Here is a 24,464-nt window from a genome sequence, read left to right as displayed (position 1 = left end):
CCTCCTTTTCTCCTACTAAAACAACCACACAAGTGAAACAAAGGCCCCCTGGGCTCCACTGTCCCTTCCGGCTGCTCCCGCTTCTTTCTCTTCTTTCACGTCTAAGCTTCACCAAAGGCAGCACTCACTCAGCACCTCTGAGCAGGCACACTTCCCACGGCCGCACCCACCACGCACAACACTGCCATCGCGCTCACAGCCACTGCTTTGAAACCACTACTGTTAGAGTCAGTCGTTCCGCAAGCGGACACTGAGCTCCTACCACCTGTCAGGTACTGATGAAGGCATGTGGATTCCATCGACGAACAAACCAATCGTCCTTGACCTCACAGAGCTTACCTTTCATCAGTGGAGACAGACTAGTAGTCAATAAATACAATTTTTTAAAAACTGCGTTATAGAATGTGTTAAGTGGCTATAAGTGCTTCACGGGAAAAAAAAGAATACATTTATTAGGGTAAGGGGAATTGGAAGGAAGGAAGCAGGATGCAGTTTCAAATAGAATGGTCAGCACCAGCCCAGGTTGGATGCATGAGACAAGGGCTCAGGGCTGGTGCACTGGGAAGACCCAGAGGGATGGGATGGGGAGGGAGGCGGGAGGGGGGATCGGGATGGGGAACACATGTAAATCCATGGCTGATTCATGTCAATGGATGGCAAAAACCACTACAATATTGTAAAGTATTTAGCCTCCAACTAATAAAAATAAATGGAAAAAACAAATAGAATGGTCAGGGTAAGCCTCACTGAAAAGATGAGAGGCACACGAAGATTGTAAGGAAGTGAGGGGTTTATCAGAGAGCCATCTGGATGGGGGAAGAGCACTTCAGGAAGGAGAAACAGCTAGAGCAAGACCCTGAGGTGAGGGTGTCACAGCAGAAAGGCCGGGACAGCGACCTCCCACATACAACGGACAGAACCCCGCATCTCAGCGGACCTCTCTGACTGCTGACTCAAACACTCTCTCTCTCTCCTCGGCCTTATTTGTTCCACTGTCAGCCCCTGCACCTCCACCTCTTAAGCCACGTCCCAGTTTCTTTCAGATATGGGCTCTCCTCTGTTTTTTCCATCACAGTCACTAGGGCTCTTCACATAGTCGTCTTTATCCTTGGTGTAGAGTACAATCACACTACCCTCCCCTTTTGAAGTTAGATGTGGCCACATGACTTTAGCCAATAAAACTGCAGAAAATGTGTCACCTTCAAGTATCAGTCTGAAGAGCCATCATCTCACCTATATATAAACTATGAATATAAAATTATAAAATATGAAAAATATACAAAACATTATTTTTACTGGCTAAAAAATGGAGACAACAGCAAACCTTCCTCATCAGGCAGTTGTAAGCTAATACTCACAAAACACTTATCAGAGTGCCTGACGTCCAATGAATTTTATTGCAGTTCCTATAATAATCCACGTAAAGCCCTTAGCACAAAGTGTATGGTATATGCGCGTGGTCTCACTTCAAAGTCTTAACCATTTCCTATATGCCTCCAGTTATAGCTGCCCTAGAGGATAACACGAGTGTTCTGTCTCCTGCCTCTAAAACAATCACGGAAGCCTGTGTCAAGATGGACATTCCATCAGTCCACGATGAGCTGCTCACTTCCCTGAACACAGCGTGAGCAAAAAACAGACTTTTCCTTGGGTTATGGCAATGAGATTCAGCAATTGTTCATGACTGCTACGTAGCCCAGCCCATTCTGACTGACACAGATTCCAAAGTGATGGCATCCCTAGGTCCATATTCCTAAGAACACTCTCTGGGTGACTTTGTTCAAGCCTCTGATTTCAACCACTACCAATGTATTGGTGACGAAAATACAAATCTTCTGAGTGCCGCACTGGTGTATCCAATCATCAGTTCAGTTCAGTTCAGTCACTCAGTCGTGTCCAACTCTTTGCGATCCCATGGATGACAGCATACCAGGCCTCCCTGTCCATCACCAACTCCCAGAGTTTACTCGAACTCATGTCCATTGACTTGATGATGCCATCCAAACATCTCATCCCCTGTCATCCTCTTCTCCCGCCTTCAATCTTTCCCAGCCTCAGGGTCTTTTCAAATGAGTCAGTTCTTTGCATCAGGTGGCCAAAGCATTGGAGTTTCAGCTTCATCATCAGTCCTTCCAATGAATATTTAGGACTGATTTCCTTTAGGATGGACTGGTTGGATCTCCTTGCAGTCCAAGGGACTCTCAAGAGTCTTCCCCAACACCACAGTTCAAAAGCATCAATTCTTTGCTGCTCAACTTTCTTTATAGTCCAACTCTCACACCCATACATGACCACTGGAAAAACCATAGCTTTGACTAGACAGAACTCTGTCAATAAAGTAATGTCTCTGCTTTTTAATATGCTGTCTAGGCTGGTCATAACTTTTCTTCCAAGGAGCAAGTATCTTTTAATTTCATGGCTACAGTCACCATCTGCAGTGATTTTGGAGCCCAAAAAAATAAAGTCTGCCACTGTTTCCACTGTTTCCCCATCTATTTGCCATGAAGTGTTGGGACCAGATGCCATGATCTTAGTTTTCTGAATTTTGAGCTTTAAGCCAACTTTTTCACTCTCCTCTTTCACTTTCATCAAGAGGCTCTTTAGTTCTTCTTCACTTTCTGCCATAAGGGTGGTGTCATCTGCGTATCTGAGGTTTTTTATATTTCTCCCAGCAATCTTGATTCCAGCTTGTACTTCATCCAGTCCAGCATCTTTCATGATGTACTCTGCCTATAAGTTAAATAAGCAGGGTGACAATATACAGTCTTGATGTATTCCTCTCCTGATTTGGAACCAGTCTGTTGTTCCATGTCCAGTTCTAACTACTGCTTCTTGACCTGCATATAGATTTCTCAGGAGGCAGGTCAGGTGGTCTGGTATTCCCATCTCTTTAAGGATTTTCCACAGTTTGTTGTGATCCACACAGTCAAAGGCTTTGAAATAGTCAATGAAGCAGAAGTAGATGTTTTTCTGGAATGCTCTTGCTTTTTCAATGATCCAATGAATGTTGGCAATTTGATCTCTGATTCCTCTGTCTTTTCTAAAACCAGCTTGAACATCTGGAAGTTCACGGTTCACATACTGTTGAAGCCTGGCTTGAAGGATTTTGTGCGTTACTTTGCTAGCGTGTGAGACGAGTGCAATCGTGTGGTAGTTTTAGCATTGTTTGGCATTGCCTTTCTTTGGGATTGGAATGAAAACTGACCTTTTCCCATCCTCTGGCCACTGCTGAGTTTTCCAGATTTGCTGGCATATTCAGTGCAGCATGTTCACAGCATCATCTTTTAGGATTTGAAATAGCTCAACTGGAATCCCATCACTTCCACCAGCTTTGTCCATAGTGATGCTTCCTAAGGCCTACTTGACTTCACATTCCAGGATGTCTGGCTCTAGGAGAGTGATCACACCATTGTGATTATCCAGGTCATGAAGGTCATTTTTGTATAGTTTTTCTGTGTATTCTTGCCACCTCTTCTTAACATCTTCTGCTTCTGTTAGGTCCATACCATTTCTGTCCTTAATTGTGCCCATCTTTGCATGAAAGTTCCCTTGGTGTCTCTAATTCTCTTGAAGAGATCTCTAGTCTCTCCCATTCTATTGTTTTCCTCTATTTCTTTGCACTGATCACTGACTGACTGGATGATTCTACTTAGCTATTATTCAGACACCTCAAACTCAGTAATAGAAAAGATGTTTTCCTCTAACCTGCCCCCCACTTCAGTACTTTTTGATAGAACGAAGACGCCACAACCACTTGGCCACCCAAGCCAGAAACCAAAGCAACTCGAGCCCCTCCCTTCCTCGTGCATCCCCCTCACCCAGCGAGCAGACAGCTGCCCACCCGTCTGTTCTCACTGTCTAAGTCCAGGACCGCATCACGTCTGTAAACCCACAAGCAGGCAGCAGCAGCTCTCCTGCCGCCGTGTGGCCTCCTTCCAACTTATTCCCCATGTTGCTGAAGCGTCTTTTTTCATTTTCCTTCTTTAAACCCTTGTAACTAGCTCCCTTTAGCTCCCTTGATAAATCTGAGTCTCTTTACCCTACCTTCTAAGACCCCTTATTATCCAATTCCTGCCAACCTTTCTACTCTCAACTTTCGCCTTTTACTTTCATGATAACCCCACTAAATTACATAGAGTCTCTCAAAAATTATGCTAGCCATTAACTATTATTTATAGCAGCAGCAGGAGTCACAACAGTATAGACCTTACCACTCTACACTATCATCTCTGGCTTACTTATCGGTCTCGTTCAGGGGGCTGTAAATCATATAACAAATCTTTAGTCTCATTCATCTTTGTATTCTCAGGACCTCAGTCAGTCACTCAGTTCAGTTGCTCAGTCGTGTCCGACTCTTTGTGACCTATGGACTGCAACACGCCAGGCTTCCCTGTCCATCACCAACTCCCGAAGCTTGCTCAAACTCATGTTCATCAAGTTGGTGATGCCATTCAACCATCTCGTCCTCTGTCATCCCCTTCTCCTGCCTTCAATCTTTCCCAGTTTCTCAGGACCTAGTATAGCACTTAACACAAGGTAGAAACTTAATAAATATTTGCTGAATGACTGAATGGCTGCCTGACTCAAGAAATGAATGAATGAATGCATAAATACATACACACATACATACCTAAAATCAATAGATAAATAAATGAAAGAATCCAAACACATCAAGGCATCCCAGGTCATGCAAGTGATAAAGAACCCGCCTGTCAATGCAGGAGATATCATAGGGAAGACTTGCATTTCTTTCCTCTACCCAAATCAGAGACAGGAAAACCACCACTGAGAGAGGCATTACTTCCATTTTCATCCCTTCCCATCACCTCATTCCTATAAGCCACATTGCCAAAACATTCCAAGAGGGCTCACCAGCTAAAAGCAAAGGAGTCATGATGTTTCAGAATCTTCTGCTGTACTCTTTTTTAAAAACCAACAAGTTAACAGTCTTTTCTCACCTTTACTTTTTCCCATCAATTTCCTTTCTCCCTCTTCTCTTATTTCTCTTCTTTAACTTACAGATTAAACTAATAAAAGACATGAATTTTAATTCCCCTTAAGTGACATTTATAGCAACATAAGATGGTAAATATCAAATGGATTATTTTCAGTCAAATCTGCAAAAGAGATTTTGCAAACACTTTAATTATGGGAGACTGGACATGCAGAACACAACAGCAAATCTTGTTTTGAAGAAGAGAGAAAGAGCTTCAAGCTAAGATTGGTTCCAACCTGAAGAGATAAGCTTTTTAAGGACATCTGTTCGCTGTCCTATAACTGTCACTTTATTGGCTGGAGGATTAATCTTGAGCTGTATCCCAACGAAATTTCGGCAGGTTACCTTTAAAAAGAAAGGAGAAAACAAATATCACTTAGGTATTTAGAGCCAAAATTTTTGCTTACTTGAAATGTTCATCTTATTTTTCATTAACCAAAAAGAAGAGATACAGAAAGATGCTACAAATAAAAGCTCCAGAGTAACATTCAATCATGAGAAGTTTTGGAGGGAAAAAAGTGGCTACATAATTTTTCATATTTCTTATGTATACCACAGCTGGAAAAGCATTAGGCAAATTATGTAGAGCAATTAGAATAATTTCTCTGATGTTCTATAAATTCACTAGTCTAAATATATCTCCCATTATGTAAGTTGAAACATATTTAAAACAGAGGCTGCTTTTTCAATGGCAGATTTCCCCTCTACTCATAATTAACGCTATTTAAACTTCCCTGGTAGAGTTTTTCAGAACTAACGTCCTCTGTAGTATTTTTTAAAGTATTTTTTAACAGATAATTGAGTCCTAAAATGATAAAATATATGAAACAGAGCATTTTTAGACATAAGGTAATTCTTTTAAAAGGTCCAAGATCCTCTTCTCTCCATTTCTCCACCCCAACTCCCACAACCCTGCTCAAAATACAACCATCCTTGAACCCCAGTCTGATGAAGATGATGCTTCTTTATTATCATCCCTTGTAGTTACCTCTATGATGAGATGTAAGGACAGTCTAAGAAAATGCAAATTCCTTCCCCCAGCCTATTAAGATCTTACTTGACCTAGTCCTTCCCACCTCTCCAGCTTCATTTTAAAAATCTTTATTGAACACCTATTATGTGCCAGGCACTACTCCAAGCTCATAGATGATATAGCAGAAAACAAAATAAGCAAAAATCCCTCTTCTTGTGGTACTTATTCTAGCGGAAATAGACAATAAACAAAATATAGAGTACATGATAAAGTGGACTAAGAGTTATAAATGCTATAGAGAAAAGCAGACAAACAGACACACACATTTAAACAAGGCAGTGAGGAAAAAGTCTTCACAGAGAATGTGATATTCAGTCAAGACTGGAAAAGGTGTGGGAAAAATCAGTGTGGATATTTGGGGAGGGGAGAGACAGACAGCTGTAACTAGTTTTGCTTCCTTGATTGAACCCTGACTGGTACAGGCAGTTGGATACATCGGCACAGAATACAGGAGAAAGGTCTAGACAGGAGATGTAATTTTGGTAGCCATCATCATAAAGATGTTCACTTTGAGCCACAGGTTGAGTTAACTCTCCAGCGGAGAACACCCAGATAGAGAGTGCTGGAGGACCAAGGACAGAGCATTGGCTGTACGAATGCTGAGACACTGGGGAGAAGGGGAGGAAGCACCAAGAAGATGCAGACAGAGCAGCCCCTTCTCCTTCTCATCTCTCCTGTCTGCGGCACGGCAGGGCCTGGGCCTCCTTCCTGTCCCATCGCAGGGTCTTCGATCACGTTCTCCCCTTAGACTAGAATGTTCTTTTCCACTATAGGGCTGGCCCCTTCCCACCAAATGTGACCATCTCCAAGAGACCGTCCCGATCACCTCTGCTCAACTTTTCCACCTCTCACCCCAGCCTATCTCTATCCCATACCTATTTTATCCTCTTCAGAGAATTTATGATGATCATAAATCTTTTTATCTGTTTACATATTTATCCACTGGTCCTACCTCCATGCTTCTGAAACTAAACTCCATAAAGCAAGAACACAGCTCTCTCTACATAGAATATGCAAGAAGCAAGAATATGCCAAGGCCATAAGCAGCCGTTGTGAGAAGGAAAAAATGGGAGTCTTCTCTGGGGGGCTGCAAGCCCCTCAAGCCCACATGGATTAATGTGTGGGGCAGGGGCTGGATTCAGCACCCCCAACGTATGCCAAGTGCCCTAGGGCAGGACACAGACTGCACAATTGAATGCAGCAACTCTAATCTTAGGGAGCCAATACATACTTATTAAGCTAATAAATAAGAGAATAGATGTATCCCTTTCCTCCCCCAACTTAAAGCTGCAACATGTCATTCGTGAGCCCTAGGTACTTTTGCCTTCATGGGCCTACCGCTCCATCAAAACTGAAATTTGTTTTCAGATTTCAGAAATTGCAGTTTTCAGATTTCAAATTTCAAATGGAAATTTGAAATCCATTATTAAAACTGAAACACTGTCTTTAACATAAAAGTTTCTTTTTTCTTCTTTTTGTAAAAGAAATCAAAACATTTAATGGCTCCTAAAAAAGTGCTATGTCTCTAGCACTCTTCTCACTGTGCCTAATGGGTAAATCAGCTCTGACCTGGATATAAGGTCCTTGTGTACACGAACTTAATTTTTGTTTTCTCTGCATCTGGAAAATACTTGCAAATAGCAATTCTCAACAATGTTTGCTGATTTGAATGATAAATGCCTAAGTGAAAATAGCAACATTTATCTGATCCCAAATCTTGCTAGTTATAGCCATACTAATAAGAAATCACAACTGCATGAGTAAACTTACCTTCTGTTTGTATTCAGCCTCATATCTTACACAAGCCTGTTGGCTGATGTCTGGGCCCTTGCACTTGGATATTTGCAGTAGAAGCTGGCGCTGAGCGTAAACCAGGAGTGGAGTCACTTGCTCTGTATATCTTTCACTGGATAAGAGTAAAGTATATATTAGAAACAAACACTGGTACAGCCACGTTCTTCTCAGTGAAGTCTATCACTGTTAGCCACCCTCCCAGTGGTACTCACTGCGAAACTGTATTAAACTGAATGGCAAGTGATACGAGTGTTTCCCATTTTTCTACTTGATAGACGAGTTCCAGAGATTTTAATACAAAGTCGTGGATCCATTTCAAATCGACCACATTGACGTCATCCAGAGGATGCTCAAAGGTAAGGCTGCAACCACCGTTATCATTTTTAATATTTCCATAGCAACTCGGAACACTGAACTCTCCTTTTTCATCAATAGTCTGCAAGTAGCACATTGAAAGAACACTTTGAAATTTCATATTTCACTACATGTTTGGTCTGAACATGGAATGGATAGCTAAAAACATAACATGGAAAAGAACTGAACAGAAAAACTTGAATGTGTTTATTACGCAAATGAAAGCTTGACAATCCTGTCCAACAGCTCTTATGTGACAAGGGAAATGCGCTGCATCTGTGCTGTCCATACAGTGGCCAGTGAGCACACGTGGGCACTGAGGGGCTGAGGCGTGACCCGGCAACTGGGCTTCTAGGTTTACGCAAGTCTAATTATTTAAGCCTAAAGATAAATAGCCACCTGTGGTTATTCACCACTATACTTCCCGGTGCAGAGTCACTGTTTGAGTAAGAACACTGAACTGATAAAGAAGGTAAAGTTATGAGGGAAAACAGGCTATAGTATATACAAATAATTAGATTTCCTTCATACATTGCTTACATTCAGTTTGTACAAAAATTTGCCCAGTTCCCTGATGCAAATGTCAAACTCAGGGAGATAAAAGTCTTCTAGAAGGCCCTCTTTTCATCAAAATTAAAGAGTTACTATGTAACTATTGTATTCATTTCCTGTAAGTCCCTGCTGCATTTGATACACCCTAGAGATGCTTCCTTATAATTTTAACAATTTATTTATTCTTAATTGAAGGATACTTGCTTTACAGTGTTGTGTTGGTTTCTGCCAAACATCAACATTAACCAGCCATAGGTATATATATATGTCCCCTCCTTCTTGAACATTCCTCCCTCTTCCCTCCCCGTCCCACCCCGCTAGGTTGTTACAGAGTCCAGATCTGAGTTCCCCAATCATACAGTAAATTCCCATTGGCTATCTATTTTACACATGCTAATGTATATTTCCATGTTAGTCTCTCCATGCATCCCGTCCTCTCCTTCCTCCCCCTCACCGTGTCCATCAGTCTCTTCTCTATGTCTGTGTCTCCTTTGCTGCCCTGAAAATAATTTCATCAGTACCATCTTTCCAGATTCCTTATATATGTGTTACTATACAATATTCATTTTTCTCTTTCTGACTTACTTCACTCTGTATAATAGACTATAGGCTCACCCACCTCATTAGAACTGACTCAAATGCACTCCTTTTTATGGGTAAGTAATATTTCATTGTATATCCATACCACAGCTTCTTTATCCATTCATCTGTTGATGGACATCTAAGTTGCTTCCATGTCCTAGCTATTGTAAATTGTGCTGTAATGAACATTGGGGTACATGTGTCTTTTTCAGTTTGGTTTCCTCAGGGTATATGCCTCCTAGTGGGATTACTGGGTCACACGGTGGTTTTATTCCTAGTTTTTCAAGGACTCTCCATACTGTTTTCCATACTGGCTGTATCAATTTACATTCTCACCAACAGTGCAAGAGGCTTCCCTTTTCTCCACATCCTCTCTAGCATTTGTTGTTTGTAGATTCTTTTTGATGATGGCCATTCTGACTGGTGTGAAGTGATATCTCATTGCAGTTTCGATTTGCATTTCTCTAATAATGAGTGATGTTGAGCATCTTTTCATGTGTTTATTAGCAAAACCCTTTAGATCCACCTACTGGCCAGACTATCGGAGAAGGGCATGGCAACCCACTCCAGTGTCCTTGCCTGGAGAATCCCATGGACAGAGGAGCCTGGTGGGCTACAGTCCATGGGGTCGCCAAGAGTCAGACACGACTGAGCGACTTAGCACACATGCACTGGCCAGACTACAGCCCAATAAAGTTAGCGGGGCTTCCCTGGTGACTCAGCAGTAACGAATCCGCCTGCCAGCATGGGACACATGGGTTCAATCCCTGGGTTGGGCAGATCTCCTAGAGAAAGAAATGACAATCCAGTCTGGTATTCTTGCCTGGGAAATCCCATGGACAGAAGAGCCTGGCAGGCTACAATCCATGGGGTCAGACTAAACAACAAACCAAGTCTAGCCTCTCCTAATTTGGTGTTACCATTAAAGGTAACCTCAACAATAACATGCATAGGAGAGAGTAGGTATCAACAAAAGTAGTAAAGCCCAGGAGTGCTTCCACTTGCCTCAACAAAAGTAAAGGATAAACGTTCTCTCCCGTAAGATTCATAGACCTCGAACTTGGAAGAGACCTTGAAAATCATCTGCTTGTGAGGGTATGAATAACAGGTGTGACATACATGACCTATGTGAATTTGCCCCCTTAGCATAGTGTCTGGCACATAACATGCTCAATAAAAGACAGATGTCATTTTGCTGATGTTATAAATGGAACTAAGTTCTCTTGCTGTGTGGATGAAAAATGGAATAATTTATGATTATAGGTGATAGATCTAAAGTTATTGCCAGCTTTCTTAACATTTCTCCATTTCTAAACCATTCATAAAGAAAATCACACATGGGGTGATGCCATCCTTACAGTAGTCTAGTAGAGCAACCACACTATCTAGATTCATATCTTCACCAATAAAAAACTGGTAGTTTTTTTTAAAAAATTAGCAAGGAAATGCTTGATTTATTTTTCAGACTCTCTCATAAAAGGCTTTATTCTTTCTGGTCTCTGTTCTTCAAGTCTGCCTCTGATTGAGTTCATGGAATCTCTTACTTCTTTCTTTTTTTAAAAGTTTATTTATTTTGGCTGTGCGGGGTCTTCGCTGCTGCATGAGTTTTCCCTTAGTTGCAGCAAGTAGGGGCTACTCTCTAGTTGCAGCGCACAGACTTCTCGTTGCGGTGGCGTCTCTTGTTGAGGAGCACAGGCTCTAGGGCATGCAGGCTTCAGTAGTTGTGGCTCCCAGATTCTAAGCCTAGGCTCAATAGTTGTGGCACATGGGCTTAACTGCTTGGTGGCATGTGGCATCTTTCTAGATCAGGGATCAAACTTGTGTCTCTTGCATTGTCACGCAGGTTCTTTTACCACTGAGCCACCAGGAACGCCTTGATTTATTTCTTACCTGCTCCTTTTGTGAAACTAGTTTTCTGCAGGTGATGATTCATGATCACATCAACACCAGTGAATACTGTGCTTCCACCTTGGGCACTGAAAGCACTGGAGAGCAAAGTACATTTCCATCAATGTCATCCTCGGCCACACTGACCATCTTCCCCTCCACTTTCAGACACAGCCTGCTCAGGGTCTTCAGGGTCTTATACTTGTCAGGGAACATCACATGATGGCTGATAAGGTCCAGGTAAATAATTGTGATAGAAGGAGATGACAGCTTCCCTGGCTTAGCAGGTACCCAGAGCTCAGAGCAAGCATGGTTCAACCAGAGGTGGAGAAGGAGCAGATGGAAAAAGTGATACAGAATTTTGTAAATACTTTTTCTGTATCTATTTCAATGGCCATATGATTTTTCTCCTTTATCCTGTTAATATGGTGAATTACATTGATTAATTTTCAAATGTGAACCTTACATATCTGGGATCAAACTCCACTTGATCATCATTTGTATATACTATATATATTCTTTGCATATTTTATATATTGCTGGGATTTGCTAACACTTCATTAAGGAGTTTGGTGTATATGTTCATGAGTAATATTGATTAATATTTTTCTTTTTGGTGTTAAGCTGGCCTCACTCATCAAAAACAGTATGTTATTTATTATTTCTTCCTTTAAGTTTGCTAGAATTCTGTAGAAAAGTATTCTGGCCCTGGAGTTTTATGTCAAAGTTTCTGATTACAAACTCAATTTAATATACTTAGGTTAACTCATTTTTATCTATCACTTTTGTGTCAGTTTTTTTATGTTGTACTAATAGACATGTCCATTTCATCTAAGTTATCAAATTCATTGGTAAAAATTGGATATGATTTCTCTTATTTTTCTTTTAATATATACGGGAACTGTAACCATATCCCTCTTTTGTTACTAATAATAGTAATTCACACTTTTCTCACTTTTGTTCATCAGTATTCCTAAGATTCTGTCAATTTTAATCATATTTTCAAAAGATTAATTGATTGACTTTATTAATTTTCTGGGTTGTTTTGTATCTAATTTACTTCTGCTCTTAACATTTTCTTCTTTCTTACTATTTTCATTATTCTTTTTACTTACTTTGGGTTTAATTTACTCTTCTTTTTCTAGCTCCTATAGATGAACACTTAAATGGTGGATATTATATCTTTGTTCCTATTTACTAAACATTTAAAGCTATGAATTTCCTGCTAAGCATTGGCTTATTGCATCTCAAAATTTTGATATGTTACCATCAGTTGAAATATTTTTTAAATTTCTCTTATGTTTTCTTCTTTGACCCATGGATTATTTAGAATTGTGTTGTTTAATTTCCGGATATTTGAAGATTTTTCTTCCTGCGTTATATTAATCTGTTTATAATGTAGCTCTTTACATTATAAAGAGTAAACATACTCTTTAAGACTTAAGTCTTTTAAATTTTATTATGACTTCTTTTTTGACTCTGTGTATAATCCATCTTGGCGAACGCACTATGTGCTTTGCTTCCAGCCTCCGTCAAAGTACCGCGCATCGGTGCTGACACCAACCACCCCACAGCTAGGGTCAGACTCCAGAGGCCCAAGGGCTCAGTGCTCGCTGGAGAAGCCAATCACAGGTCCTGGGGCACCTGGACTTCTGACTGACCAGCTGTAAACTCAGGTTCAGTAATTTCCTAGAACGACTCAGAACTCACTGACACAGTGTTCTTATAAAGGATACAACCCAAGAATAGCCAAATGCAAGATGGGCCAGGTCTGGATGGGTCTAGGATAAGGCACTTCTGTGACCTCTTCCCATGGATTCAGGGCGTGAGATCTGCTTGGTACATCAATGTGTCCACCAAGCAGAAAGTTCTTCAAGCTTTGGGTGTCCAAAGTATATTCTGAATCTCTGTTATTTGGTGTATACACATTAATGATTAGAATGTCTTTCTGATTAATTGAGCTTCTTCTCATTATGAAATGTCCTTCTTTATCTTTCAAAATACTTTTTGACTTGAAGATCATTTTATCTAATGTAAATATAGCCTCATCAACCTTTCTATGCTAACTATTTTTATAGTATAATTCTTCCACTGTTTTATTTTCAATCTATCTGTTTCTTCGTATCTAGAGTGCTTCTCTTATGGACAAGTACACGTCTTTCTTTTTTTAATCCAGACAATCTCTGCCTTTTAACTGGGGTATTTAGTCTACTTATATTTAATATAGTTATTGATATAATTGGGTTAGGTTATTTGCTATTTTCTATTTGTTTCACGTATTTGTGTTCCTCTTTCCCTGCTTTCTTTAGTTAACTGACTATTATTTAGTTTTCCATTTTAGTTTTAGCTTTCATTTGGCCTTTTAGCTATATCACTTTTTTGGTAGTTACTTGGGGGATTATTAAATGTATAATTAACTTATCACATTCCACTTAAAGTTAATACTGTATCACTTTATATTTATACAAAATTTTAAAACTTATGACAGTTTCATTTTATTTGCCCTCCCAGTCTTTTGTACTATCATTATCATATATTTTACATCTGAAAAATGTTATAAACCCCATGATTCAAAATATTTATGTGTTTACTAATTTTTAATGTGTTTAAGTTACATGAGGTTTGCTTTGTTTTCAGTTTTATTTTCATGCTTTAAATCACAGTGTGGTAGATTTGAAATGGTTGTAAATTCTACATCTAAAGAAATAGAAGAGGGACTAAAACAAGTATCAACCAACAAGCTACATGATCTGTTTTAGGGTCTCTTTTTTTCTCTTTCAAATGATTGCTATGAAGATTAAATGTATTTTGGTTAGTTTCTGTAGAAGCTGGAGCTCAATAAATGCTACTTTCTTTTCCATTTACGAAACTGATTTTCAGGCAGATATTTGTAATTAACATCAGTGCACATTATATACTGTGAACCAAATAACAAAGCAAATAAAATTAAGACAAACCAAAAAACAACTCAAGCAAAATATAAAATTTCTACTTATCCCAAGCTGTATGGTACACAAAAAAACTGTTAATCAACTACAATAAAAAGAATTGCCCGAATACTCTTACCTTAATAGAATCAGTATTCTGTAGTTCTATTAACATGTCAATAAGTAATTCTGCTCCCAAATAGAATGGTAAAACAGAGATACAGAGGAAACTATCCTGGCTAATAGGAAATGTCTTATACAGATCCACTGCTTGTTTATGCAGTATCTGTAGCTCCTGAGTAAAGTTCCAAAGGGCCCGACAGCAATTCTGAAGCAGAGTCCAGTAGCCACCACGGTGAGCAAGAACCTAAGACAACCACAACATTCAAAAGATGCCAAAGTTACAGATCTCTGAGTGACTTCACTTTTTTGCTAATACTCTAAGTCAGTAATAAAAGTAACTAACACCATTTGTTATATGCTATTTACAGTGCTAGACACCATGGTAAGACATTTATATGCTAATATAACATTCTATATAACAACTCCTATGAAGTAAGTATGCACTAGTATTCTCCTCATTTTACAGAGGCATGCGGCTAACTTGCCCCGGGTTATGACTCTACTAAATGATGAGCTAGGACTCCAACATGCCCATTGTTCTAAGTGCTGGGAATGTCTCAGTGAGCAAGGGAAACTGGGCCTGACCTTGTGCTGCTTTTGATGAGGAAAGTCCGACACTATTAAGCAGACATATCAAAGTACAATTTCAGGGGATGATAAGTGTTATAAAGGAAATTAAAGTAGAAACTGCTCACCCTGGTAAGGGTGAGAGGACAAGGTGGTCAGGAGAGAAGTCCTCTCAGGAGGTGACACATGAGCAGAGCCCAGAATGCTGAGTTGAACAAGTGACATGAAGGAGGGGCAGGATCATTGGGAGGAGAAGGGCATTTGGGGCTGAGGGAACAGGAGGTGCAGAGTATGGATGGTGAACCTGAGGACTGAAGAGGGAGGTTCTGAAGCACACTTAGTGCTTTCAGAACCGCAGAGGGGAGAGTAGACTGCACCATGGAAAGAGGAGCTGAGTTCTGAGAGGTAAGCAGGACCCAGACCCTCCAGGGCCCTGAAGCTGCTAGAAAGAAGGATGGGATACATTGTTCATGGCCATGGGAGATGACGTGAGACCACTTTGCATATTTTAAAAAGCCATTCTTTACTCCATGAAGAAATATGGGAACTTAAGTCTTCCTTGTCCAGAAAGGACAGATTTCTTCTCACCTCTTGAGAAGTTTGATGTACCTCCACTTCTTGCTATGAGAAAAAGGAAATTAATTTCTCTGTAGTTAATTCCTATTCTGAGTTTAACAATCTATCAGATAACATTTAAGAAGAAAAAAGAGAAAAGCAGTTGAGAGAAGACACAAATAGCCTGTAGAAGCAGGTCAGGGGGAAGGGTTAGGGCTTTCCCATGCCTAGAAAGGTCTTCCCCTTTCGTAGAGGAGAGAAAGGAGCATGCGATGCCCAGGAGGGAGCAAGAGTCTAAAGAGGAACCCCTGGTATCACTGGAGAAGCCCACATCCCAGGTGTGGCTAGAAAGCAGCAGAGGGGTGTCTGAATATTCAAGGAGACTTTGTAGACAAGGACAAAGGGCACCTCGGCTCTGGATGGTGGGATGACTAATGACAAAAGGGGTTCACCATCTCCCTCACAACTCTACCACATGTGAGACCTCAGTACCGTGGCAAGCCTCACAGATGACTGACACAAAATCCAGCAAGTTTAGTCTCACTATTGAAATTAAAATGATGAATAATAAGGAAGTAAATATATCACACATGCCCAAATTCATGGGCTGAGATTCACGTCCACTGCAACAAAGAAGAAGGACCAACTTACCATTGCTCTCCTGCAATATAAAAAGATTTTCATAAAATGATCCAAGAGAGCCACATTTGCTGATCGATCCTTTTCTTTACTGCTAAGTCCCGACTGAGAGTCTGATTCATAAACCGTTCGGGTCTTGGAAACATTTTCATCACTCATTTTGGAATTAAGAAATGCCAAAAATTCTTCAGCATCTACAGTATAAAAATAAAGTATAAAGTTATTGAAAGTAGAGAGTTAAGCTTCAGAAAACACAATAGGTGACTAGCATCAAATGAATAATCCAGACAACAACTGCTACATTACTTTGGAGAAAGGAGAGAATTGTTATGGATGTGATGAACCAGGGAAAGTTTCCAGAGAAGGAGGTGCTTAGATTAGCTCTTAAGGGTGAACTGTGATTTAGCTGTGGGGGAAGAGTATGGAGAACATTTCAGGCAAAGGTGATTGGCCAAAGGAATGATGCAGAGGCAGGAATGTCATGTTTCAGGGGAGCAGAATGACAGGATCCCACTCTTTCTTAACTTCCCTCCAAACAGGCTATTCCCTGGACACACACACTGGGAGATGAGGAGGATCCCTGCAGTTAGGCAGGGCAGCAGCCCTGATCACTCATCCTCCCGTTGCTCTGCTGTGAAAACCGCGGAGGACTTCTGCCACAAACATTCTCTTACTAGGACTCTGCATTAAATGCTAAGTCTCAATTGCAGAATCTATTGTAAATTCACTGGAGGTCTTAGGGAGCGAGTTGAAAAGAAAACTCAAGAAGATATATATATATGTATATATGTAGTCTACATATGAAAACTTGGACTCTTTCTATGTCTAGGGAATTTACTTTTAAATACTTTAATAGTCATAGAATGACATGCAGGTACCAGTAAAACTGTACCCCAGAAGAAATTAAAAAGCATGTCAAGTACCTCAAATATGAATCAAAACTCCTGGGAGAGTTAACCAGCATATGAAATAGCTTGTCCAGCAATAAGCCATACAGCATTTAAAGTGTCATTTTAAAAAAACGTATATAAGAGGGTTTGTAATAACACAAAGATATTGGAGATGAATGTTTGCTCGTGAAATGAGTGGTATTCAAGGTAGGTGGCTACTCAGGAACAGTGTCAGTGCAACACCCAAACAGAGAGCCCTGCTCACACACATCTCTCCACCTCTTGGGCGTCCCTTGTCACCTGACCGGAAGACAGTATTGGCTGGTCCTGCCAATAGAATATTATCTCATTCATCGTGGAGTAAACTTTCATGGAAGGTGCTGACTGAAGATCCTAAGGCAAGATCCTGAGTACAACTAGAAAGCAGCGAAATGATGCTGGCATGCCTGCTTGCAGCAGAATGTTTGGTGGAATTTTTCCTGAAACTTGTATGCACGCTCAGTCGCTTCAGTCATGTCTGATTCTTTGCAACCCCATGAACTGTAGTACACTAGGCTCCTCTGTCCATGGGATTCTCCCGGCATAGATGCTGGAGTGGGTTGCCATTTCCTCCTCCAGGGGATCTTCCCCACCCAGGGACTGAACATGTGAGAGCAGGCAGGGCTAACATTTGTTGAATGACCCAGTGAGTGAATACACTAAGGGCCTAGAACCAGGCATGGTATATCATCAATACTCAGTACAGGTTCTGAATGGATCCCATAGGTTCTACCTCCAAAAGGTGCTCTTAGTCTGTTTGTGTTTCTCCATCTTCACCAACTTTGCCTCATCCAAGCCTTCATCACCTGAGAGCAAGTTTTCCCTTACTTTGGCCACTGAAGGCTATGAATATTTTTAAAAGAACAATATATTTGTTGAATGGGCAGATTGGAGTAGGGGAAAATTCAATATAAATATTTCCAAACATATGTGACGTTATAAAAATGTAGTAAGTTAAAAAAAAAATAGAACAAATAAGAATCTTCTGCAAAATACCACAACTCAACAAAATTCCTGTCACTGGAAAATGATCCATATAACTCAGTGTCTGTTGGGGTGCATGTCAAGGAACATGTATTTGTGTATGTGTGTGGTCCATTTGTGAATAAAAATATCTAAAGACAATTTGATAGTATATAACGTATTTATTTTACCTGATGGTAAGTAAGCCTTTCTTTTTTTAGCTGTAAGAAGGAAATCAAGCATCCCTTTATAGTTTTCTAGAGTCAATTTTCCTGTTGGCAATACTGTTCCTGAATTATACAGTGAGAACATAGTAGGGTCACATGATCGGAAACTGCAAAGGAAAAAAAACTCATTAAAAAAACAATAGAAGCAAAATTGAATTCTGTCAAATATTAAATAAATAAATAAATGTTTTAGTGAAATTGGATTTAGCACCAAGTTGCCCTGATACAAATTTGAGTGAGTGAAAGTCACTGAGTCGTGTCCAGCTCTTTGCGTCCCCATGGACTGTACCCCACCAGGCTCCTCTGTCCATGAACTCTCCAGGCACGAATACTGGAGTGGGTTGCCCTTTCCTTTTCCAGAGGATCTTCCCAGCCCAGGGACTGAACCCAGGTCTCCCACACTGCAGGCAGAGTCTTTACTGCCTGAGACTCTCAGTCATTGTTTAACTGTCATGCTGCCAAGCAATGCTGCATGAATGGTCATGTGTGACTGGACGGTCAGATGAAAAGAGTTCTCCAAGTCTAGAGGATGATAAGGAAGCCCATCTGATCTGAACTGTTTTCCTTCTCAGAGTCTCAAAAATGGGTCACACTGCTAAAAGTTTTCTCCGTCAAGAAATCTAAGTACTTTCTAAATGCTAACTTGGTCTAGCCCACATAGACCAGAATTTTATTTTAACCAAAACTCTGGAGAAACAGAAACTGGGTTCAAGTTCCTTGCAGATTTCAACCTGCATATTTTATCGCTGGATTACTGAAATAAATACCCTCTTAATTCATATCCCTATCATTATTAGTCTCTCCTTCCTCCAATCCATCCAGTATCTTGCTATCAGAAAAGTTTCTTATCATAGCCCTGCTTACAAAAAAAACCTTAATAATCTCCCATGATATATAAATTAAAATTCAGATTTATAGACAGTTAAGACTGTTCATGTACTGGTACCGACCTTCTCTTCTGACCATTTCTCCTTTTCAGATGCCCTAGACTCTGGTCAGACCACTAGGGGCTCCTGTCTTGAGTTTCCTTCCTGGGCTGTGACTCGTTCTTCCATCTTTCCGGAAAGCTTGTTTGCCTACTGCCCATTTTTAAATCTTGCCTGTCCATCAGGACTCAGGCCGAGTAGCTTCTCCCGTGAAATCTCTTCTGGCAGTCTTAGTCAGTAGAAAGCCTCCTTCCCAGGTACCAAGACTTTACGCGTACTTCACCTTTTACCTTTATTGACTATTATTTGTGAACATTTGTGAGCCACTCTACCAGATTCCAACTTGTAGATCCTGTTCAACTCAGAATGCACCTCACGCCTACCTCAGTACCTTGTTTCTAATAAGTGCTCAATGAGGGTTTTGTTTTGGTTTTGGCTGCATTGGACTTCCCAGGTAGCTCAGTGCTAAAGAATCTGCCTGTCAAGCAGGAGACACAGTTTCGATCCTTGGATTGGGAAATACCCTAGAGAAGGAAATGGCAACCCACTTCAGTATTCTGTGCCCACTCCAGTATTCTTGCCATGGACAGAGGAGCCTGGTGGGCTACAGTGCATGGGGTCACAAAGAGTCAGATACAACTTAATCACTAAACCACCACAACATGCAGTTTGTTGGATCTTAGTTCTCTGACTGGGATCAAACCCGTGCCTTGTGCAGTGAACGCATGCAGTACTAATAACCAGACTTCAGGAAATTCCTTCAATGAGTAGTTTTTTTAAATGAAAAACTCTGGTTACATAAAGTTAACTCTGCTTACATGGTATTCCGTATTATGTATTTATCTTATATTTTTACCTCCCATTTTATCTCCTCTAGTACTTTAACCAAAAACAAACAAGAACTGGAAAATATCTTTTGAATTAATAACAGAAAGTGTAAATTATATAAGAAAGTATGACCTGTGTTTATGGAGGCTTAAAATATACCTCTAATGAAACAGAGATGTGCCTAAAGCCTACTAATATTTTGGTTACTAATATTTTGGGGGATCCCTGGTGGTTCAGTGGTAAAAGCATCTGCCTGCAATGCAGAAGATGCAGGTTTGATCCCTGGGTTGGGAAGATCCCTGGATAAGTAAATGTCAACTCACACCAGTATTCTTGCCTGGAAAATTCCATGGACAGAGAAGCCTGACAGGCTAGAGTCCACAGGGCAGCAAAGAATCAAGACACAACTGAGAGACTGAGCATGCAGAGACACAATTAATGTTAAACTGCTCTTGGAAAATTCACTTTCTCCTTTCCCTGAAAGCTATATTGAATGGCATATTCAAATGTATGCAAATTAGCACTTCATAAGTACTTATATCCAGCACTTGTTTGGGAAAGATCCTGAGATAAGAAATTTTCAAAGCACTCTGTGAACCTCTTTAAGTTACCTCCAACCTCATTGGAGCCCTGAACATACAAATACGATCCATATTTTTGAGACTAAAACAGTATTCATTGACAATATACTATACCTGACCATTATCGGTGAAGAACCAAATTTTATCTTTGTACGTTCCCCTAGCTTTGTTAAAAGCAGGCTGAAGTGTGCGCTTGCCAGATACAGGTTCATCTGAGCTTTCCAGGGCATCTCCTCAAGAAATATTTGATGGAACCTCTTCTTTTTAACATAACTTAATATTAAAGGATTCAAGTTTTCCACCAGGAATCGATATGCTGCTTTTCGAACATCAGCTCTCTTATTTCTGTCCAGGGAAAAGGAAGTTTTGCAATTACAAGAAATTTTAGACATTTTATAACAAAGAATGATCCCTGTTTGTACAAAGTACAGCAAGAAATCACTTGACTGTCCTTATGCAAATGCTTCTGGCTTATTCGTCATTCCCTTAGTGCTAAACGTGTGAAGCAAAACAATGAGGAAGGCATGAGGATAAACACTGAGGACAAGGACACTACAGCCTGCCTTCGGCTCTCTCTGCTGTCTGTGTCCTAGGCCCAAACCAAACAGCTTTTCTTCTGTCACCAAAAGGCCACTGAGATTAGACAACCAAATTATAAGGTAATGTTCACATTCATCAACTAACTTTAATATTAAACAAGAAAATCATTTCTCTGTTCTTTTCCTTAAGGAAAAGAAAAACAATGGAGCCAAATTTTTCCTATCATTATCTAGACTACAGAGGAAATAAAACATCAGTCAACTCTACATGCAATAACTTCATACATCCATACCCAATGTGCTCTGAAAAACACTAATATCTCAAGTTTTGGCTAATAATTCAGATTTTAAGGATAATATATATTCAATTTGTTTCAAATTATTTCTATCAAAATCTCAATGTAGCCCATCTAATTTCATAGTTACATAATTATTTATACGGCATGACTTTATTTCTTCAAAATACTTAATCTTTTTTTTTTAAACAGTTGACGATGCTGCTGCCTCATTCTACCGGATTTATACTGAAAAGGGGGGGAAGAAAGATCTCAATTTGTAAGTTAAAGAATCTTGCTCACTTTAATAGATAACAAGTATGAATCTGAGTCAACACACACACACAGAAATAAAGGAAGGGAAATAGGGATGGATAGATGCAAGGAAGGAAGGTCGACCTCGCTGCACTGGAAGGACAGATATTCTAGAGAATAAAGGAAGGAAGGAAGGAAACTCTTTTCGACATGCAGTGTTGATATTATCATTCAGTGTGGAGTTATTCTCTATTTGTTGGTGACTGACTTTCTTTTAATCCAAGGTTTTTTGAGCTTTTTGCTGTTGTTTGGTTATCTTTGGTTAGCTTCTCTGATAGCTCAGTTGGTAAAGATCTGCCTGCAAAAAAAAAAAAAAAAAAGAATCTGCCTGCAATGCAGGAGACCCCGGTGCAATTCCTGGGTCAGGAAAATATGCTGGAGAAAGGATAGGCTACCCACTCCAGTATTCCTGGGCTTTCCTTGAGCCTCAGCTGGTAAAGAATCTGTCTGCAATGTGGGAGACCTGGGTTCAATCCCTGGGTTGGGAAGATTCCCTGGAGAAGGGAAAGGCTACCCACTCCAGTATTCTGGCCTGGAGAATTTCATGGACTACAGTCCATGGGGTCACAAAGAGTTGAACACGATTGAGCAACTTTCAATTCACTTTGCTTCACTTGGTTGTCTTGGTAATGCTACGTGATTTCCAAACAGAAATGTTTTAAATACCTCAACCCTAAAAATTAAAACTATAGTTTCCAAAATAAAAGTCAATCTTTTTCCTGTGTGAGATGGCTGTGAAAGTGAAGTTGCTCAGTTGTGTCTGACTCTTTGTGACCCCATGGACTGTAGCCTGGCAGGCTCCTCCATCCATGGGATTATCCAGGCAAGAATACTGGAGTGGGTTGCCATTTCCTTCTCCAGGAGATCTTTCTATGTGAGATGGTTAAGTCACCTCAAGAGGCCAAGGAGAGTGACCGAACCAGAGGCATCTTCCCTGCTAGAGAGGGTGGTATGGTGCAAGGAGACAGCTCTCGCTTTCGCGTCAGGATTATTTTGAGCTGGAGGTAAATGAGAATCAGTAGATGCAGAAGGATGCCTTCTTGGAGATGTCCTTATCTGAGGGAAAATAGAAACTTCTGAAAAAGATGAAGAATGCCATAAAACTCCTCTCCTGGGAAATTTTATGACCAGGAAGAGGGGAAAACAGCACCTGGATGGACCTGCCCAAACAAGTCTTACTCCATTAGTTTTCTCTCATATTTCTACCACAGTCTGCTGCTCTTGAAAGCCTACACCCCTGGTCATGCTACTGTAAATTCACTGTCCTTTTTAAGATGCCCTATTAGCCCAAATCCTAATTACCCTTTTGAGTTGCTCATCACTCAGTTCTCCCATGCATAAGCAAATGTTAATAAACTCCTGCTTTTTTCCTCTTGAACAAGAGAAACTCTTCTAAACAGTTAGAAACAGACTAACTCTTCTGTTAGTCTAATTTTACCAAGTTCCAGCTGGAGAACTTAGGACAGTAGAAGGAAAACTCATTTTTTGCTGGCCTTAAGTCTCAGTGAAGCTGTTTTAAAAAAGGAACTGGGAAGTATAAAAGTAAGTATAAAAGCAAAAATTAAGGGAAAGGAAGATAAACACAATAAAGAGGACTGACAAAGACAAAATTTGGCTCTTTGACAAAATGGGGGAAAAAGTAGACAAACCTCTGGCAAGATAAATCACAAAAATATGAGAGAAAACAAAAATCAATGAAGTTAGGAATGAAATACAGTGTGTAACTGTAGATATAGCAGAGATTCAAAGAATAACATGAAAACATAATAACATTTTATGAATAAATTTGAAAATTTGGTAAAATGGATAATCTCCTAAAAAATAGAATTCATCAAAAAGAACTCAAAAAAAAAAAAATCACAGACTCAAATTGGCTATTCATCTTAAAGAAGCTGAATCATTGGGTAAAAAGATGAATGTATGTGGGCAGACCTAGAATGCTGTAATAAAATATATATATTTGGTCTTTGTCTTTTATTTCAGGTATAGAGCTCCTAAAACTTGGAGTCTCCTGAGTGACAGGAGTCTCCTGTTATTCATGATGAATTCCTTTGGAATACACCTGAGTCTAGTAAGGTGACTCAGGCTTGGGCTGTTAGAGAGCCTCAGGATAGAGGCTGGTCACCAGGAAAATCAAACACATGATGAGCAAGTGGAACTCTCAGTCTCAACCCCCAGTCTCTGGAGAGAGTAACTGCAGACTAGGTTTTTTAAAAAACCTATTAACAGTGAAGTCCAGAGGGCCTCCAGATTGGTGAATACATACATCCACGTGCTGGGAGAGTAACACATCACAACTCTGTAGAGACAGAAGCTCCTGTGCGCGGGACCCTTTCCGACATCATCCTATGAACTCCTTCATCTAGCTGGTCATTTGCAGCCATTATAAACCAGTAAACATAAGCAAAATATTTTCCTGAATTCTGTGCGCCATACTAGCAAATTACTGACCCGAATGAGGGGAAGGGGAGTTATGGGAACTCCCTAGTTGGAATAGAAGCAACAGAAATGTGTGTAGCCTGGCCATCCTATTTGCGGCTGGTACCACAGGTGGGGCAGGGTCCTTTAACTGGTGGGACTAAGGCTGTCTCCAGGTAGATAGAATTGAGTTGGATTTTTATGCTATAGTTCTACAAGGGGTTACCACTAGGAGAAAACGAGGTGAAGGGTGTATGAGGGTCTCTCAGTTCTCTCAGTTGGAGTCAGAGAATTGGTTGGTTTTGTATCTTTGGATATAGGATATCTTTGGGGGCAGTTTCCAGTTTTATTTATTGACGGTTGTTCTGCAGCTGTGATTTTGGTGTGCTCGAGGGAGGAGGTGAGCCGGAGGGAGGAGGTGAGCCCGAGGCCCTTCCACTCCACTGTCTTGTCC

General features: G+C 40.3%; 1 protein-coding gene across 1 annotated transcript in view; it reads right to left on the bottom strand.

The window, feature by feature from the left end:
• CFAP54 (cilia and flagella associated protein 54) overlaps positions 1-24,464 on the bottom strand; it is a 291,046-nt gene that overhangs the window by 145,994 nt on the left and 120,588 nt on the right. The window contains exons 33-39 of the mRNA XM_043440645.1: positions 20,578-20,808; positions 18,093-18,235; positions 16,022-16,203; positions 14,265-14,492; positions 8,036-8,259; positions 7,800-7,935; positions 5,233-5,341 (exon numbers count right to left, since the gene is read on the bottom strand). Coding sequence (XP_043296580.1) covers positions 5,233-5,341; positions 7,800-7,935; positions 8,036-8,259; positions 14,265-14,492; positions 16,022-16,203; positions 18,093-18,235; positions 20,578-20,808 — 1,253 coding nt within the window. The remainder of the gene's footprint in view (positions 1-5,232; positions 5,342-7,799; positions 7,936-8,035; positions 8,260-14,264; positions 14,493-16,021; positions 16,204-18,092; positions 18,236-20,577; positions 20,809-24,464) is intronic.

Source organism: Cervus canadensis, chromosome 21 (assembly GCF_019320065.1).
Source record: "Cervus canadensis isolate Bull #8, Minnesota chromosome 21, ASM1932006v1, whole genome shotgun sequence".
Classification (NCBI taxonomy): domain Eukaryota; kingdom Metazoa; phylum Chordata; class Mammalia; order Artiodactyla; family Cervidae; genus Cervus; species Cervus canadensis.
Note: the sequence above shows the minus strand (reverse complement) of the source record. Positions and strands in the feature narration are given on the sequence as shown.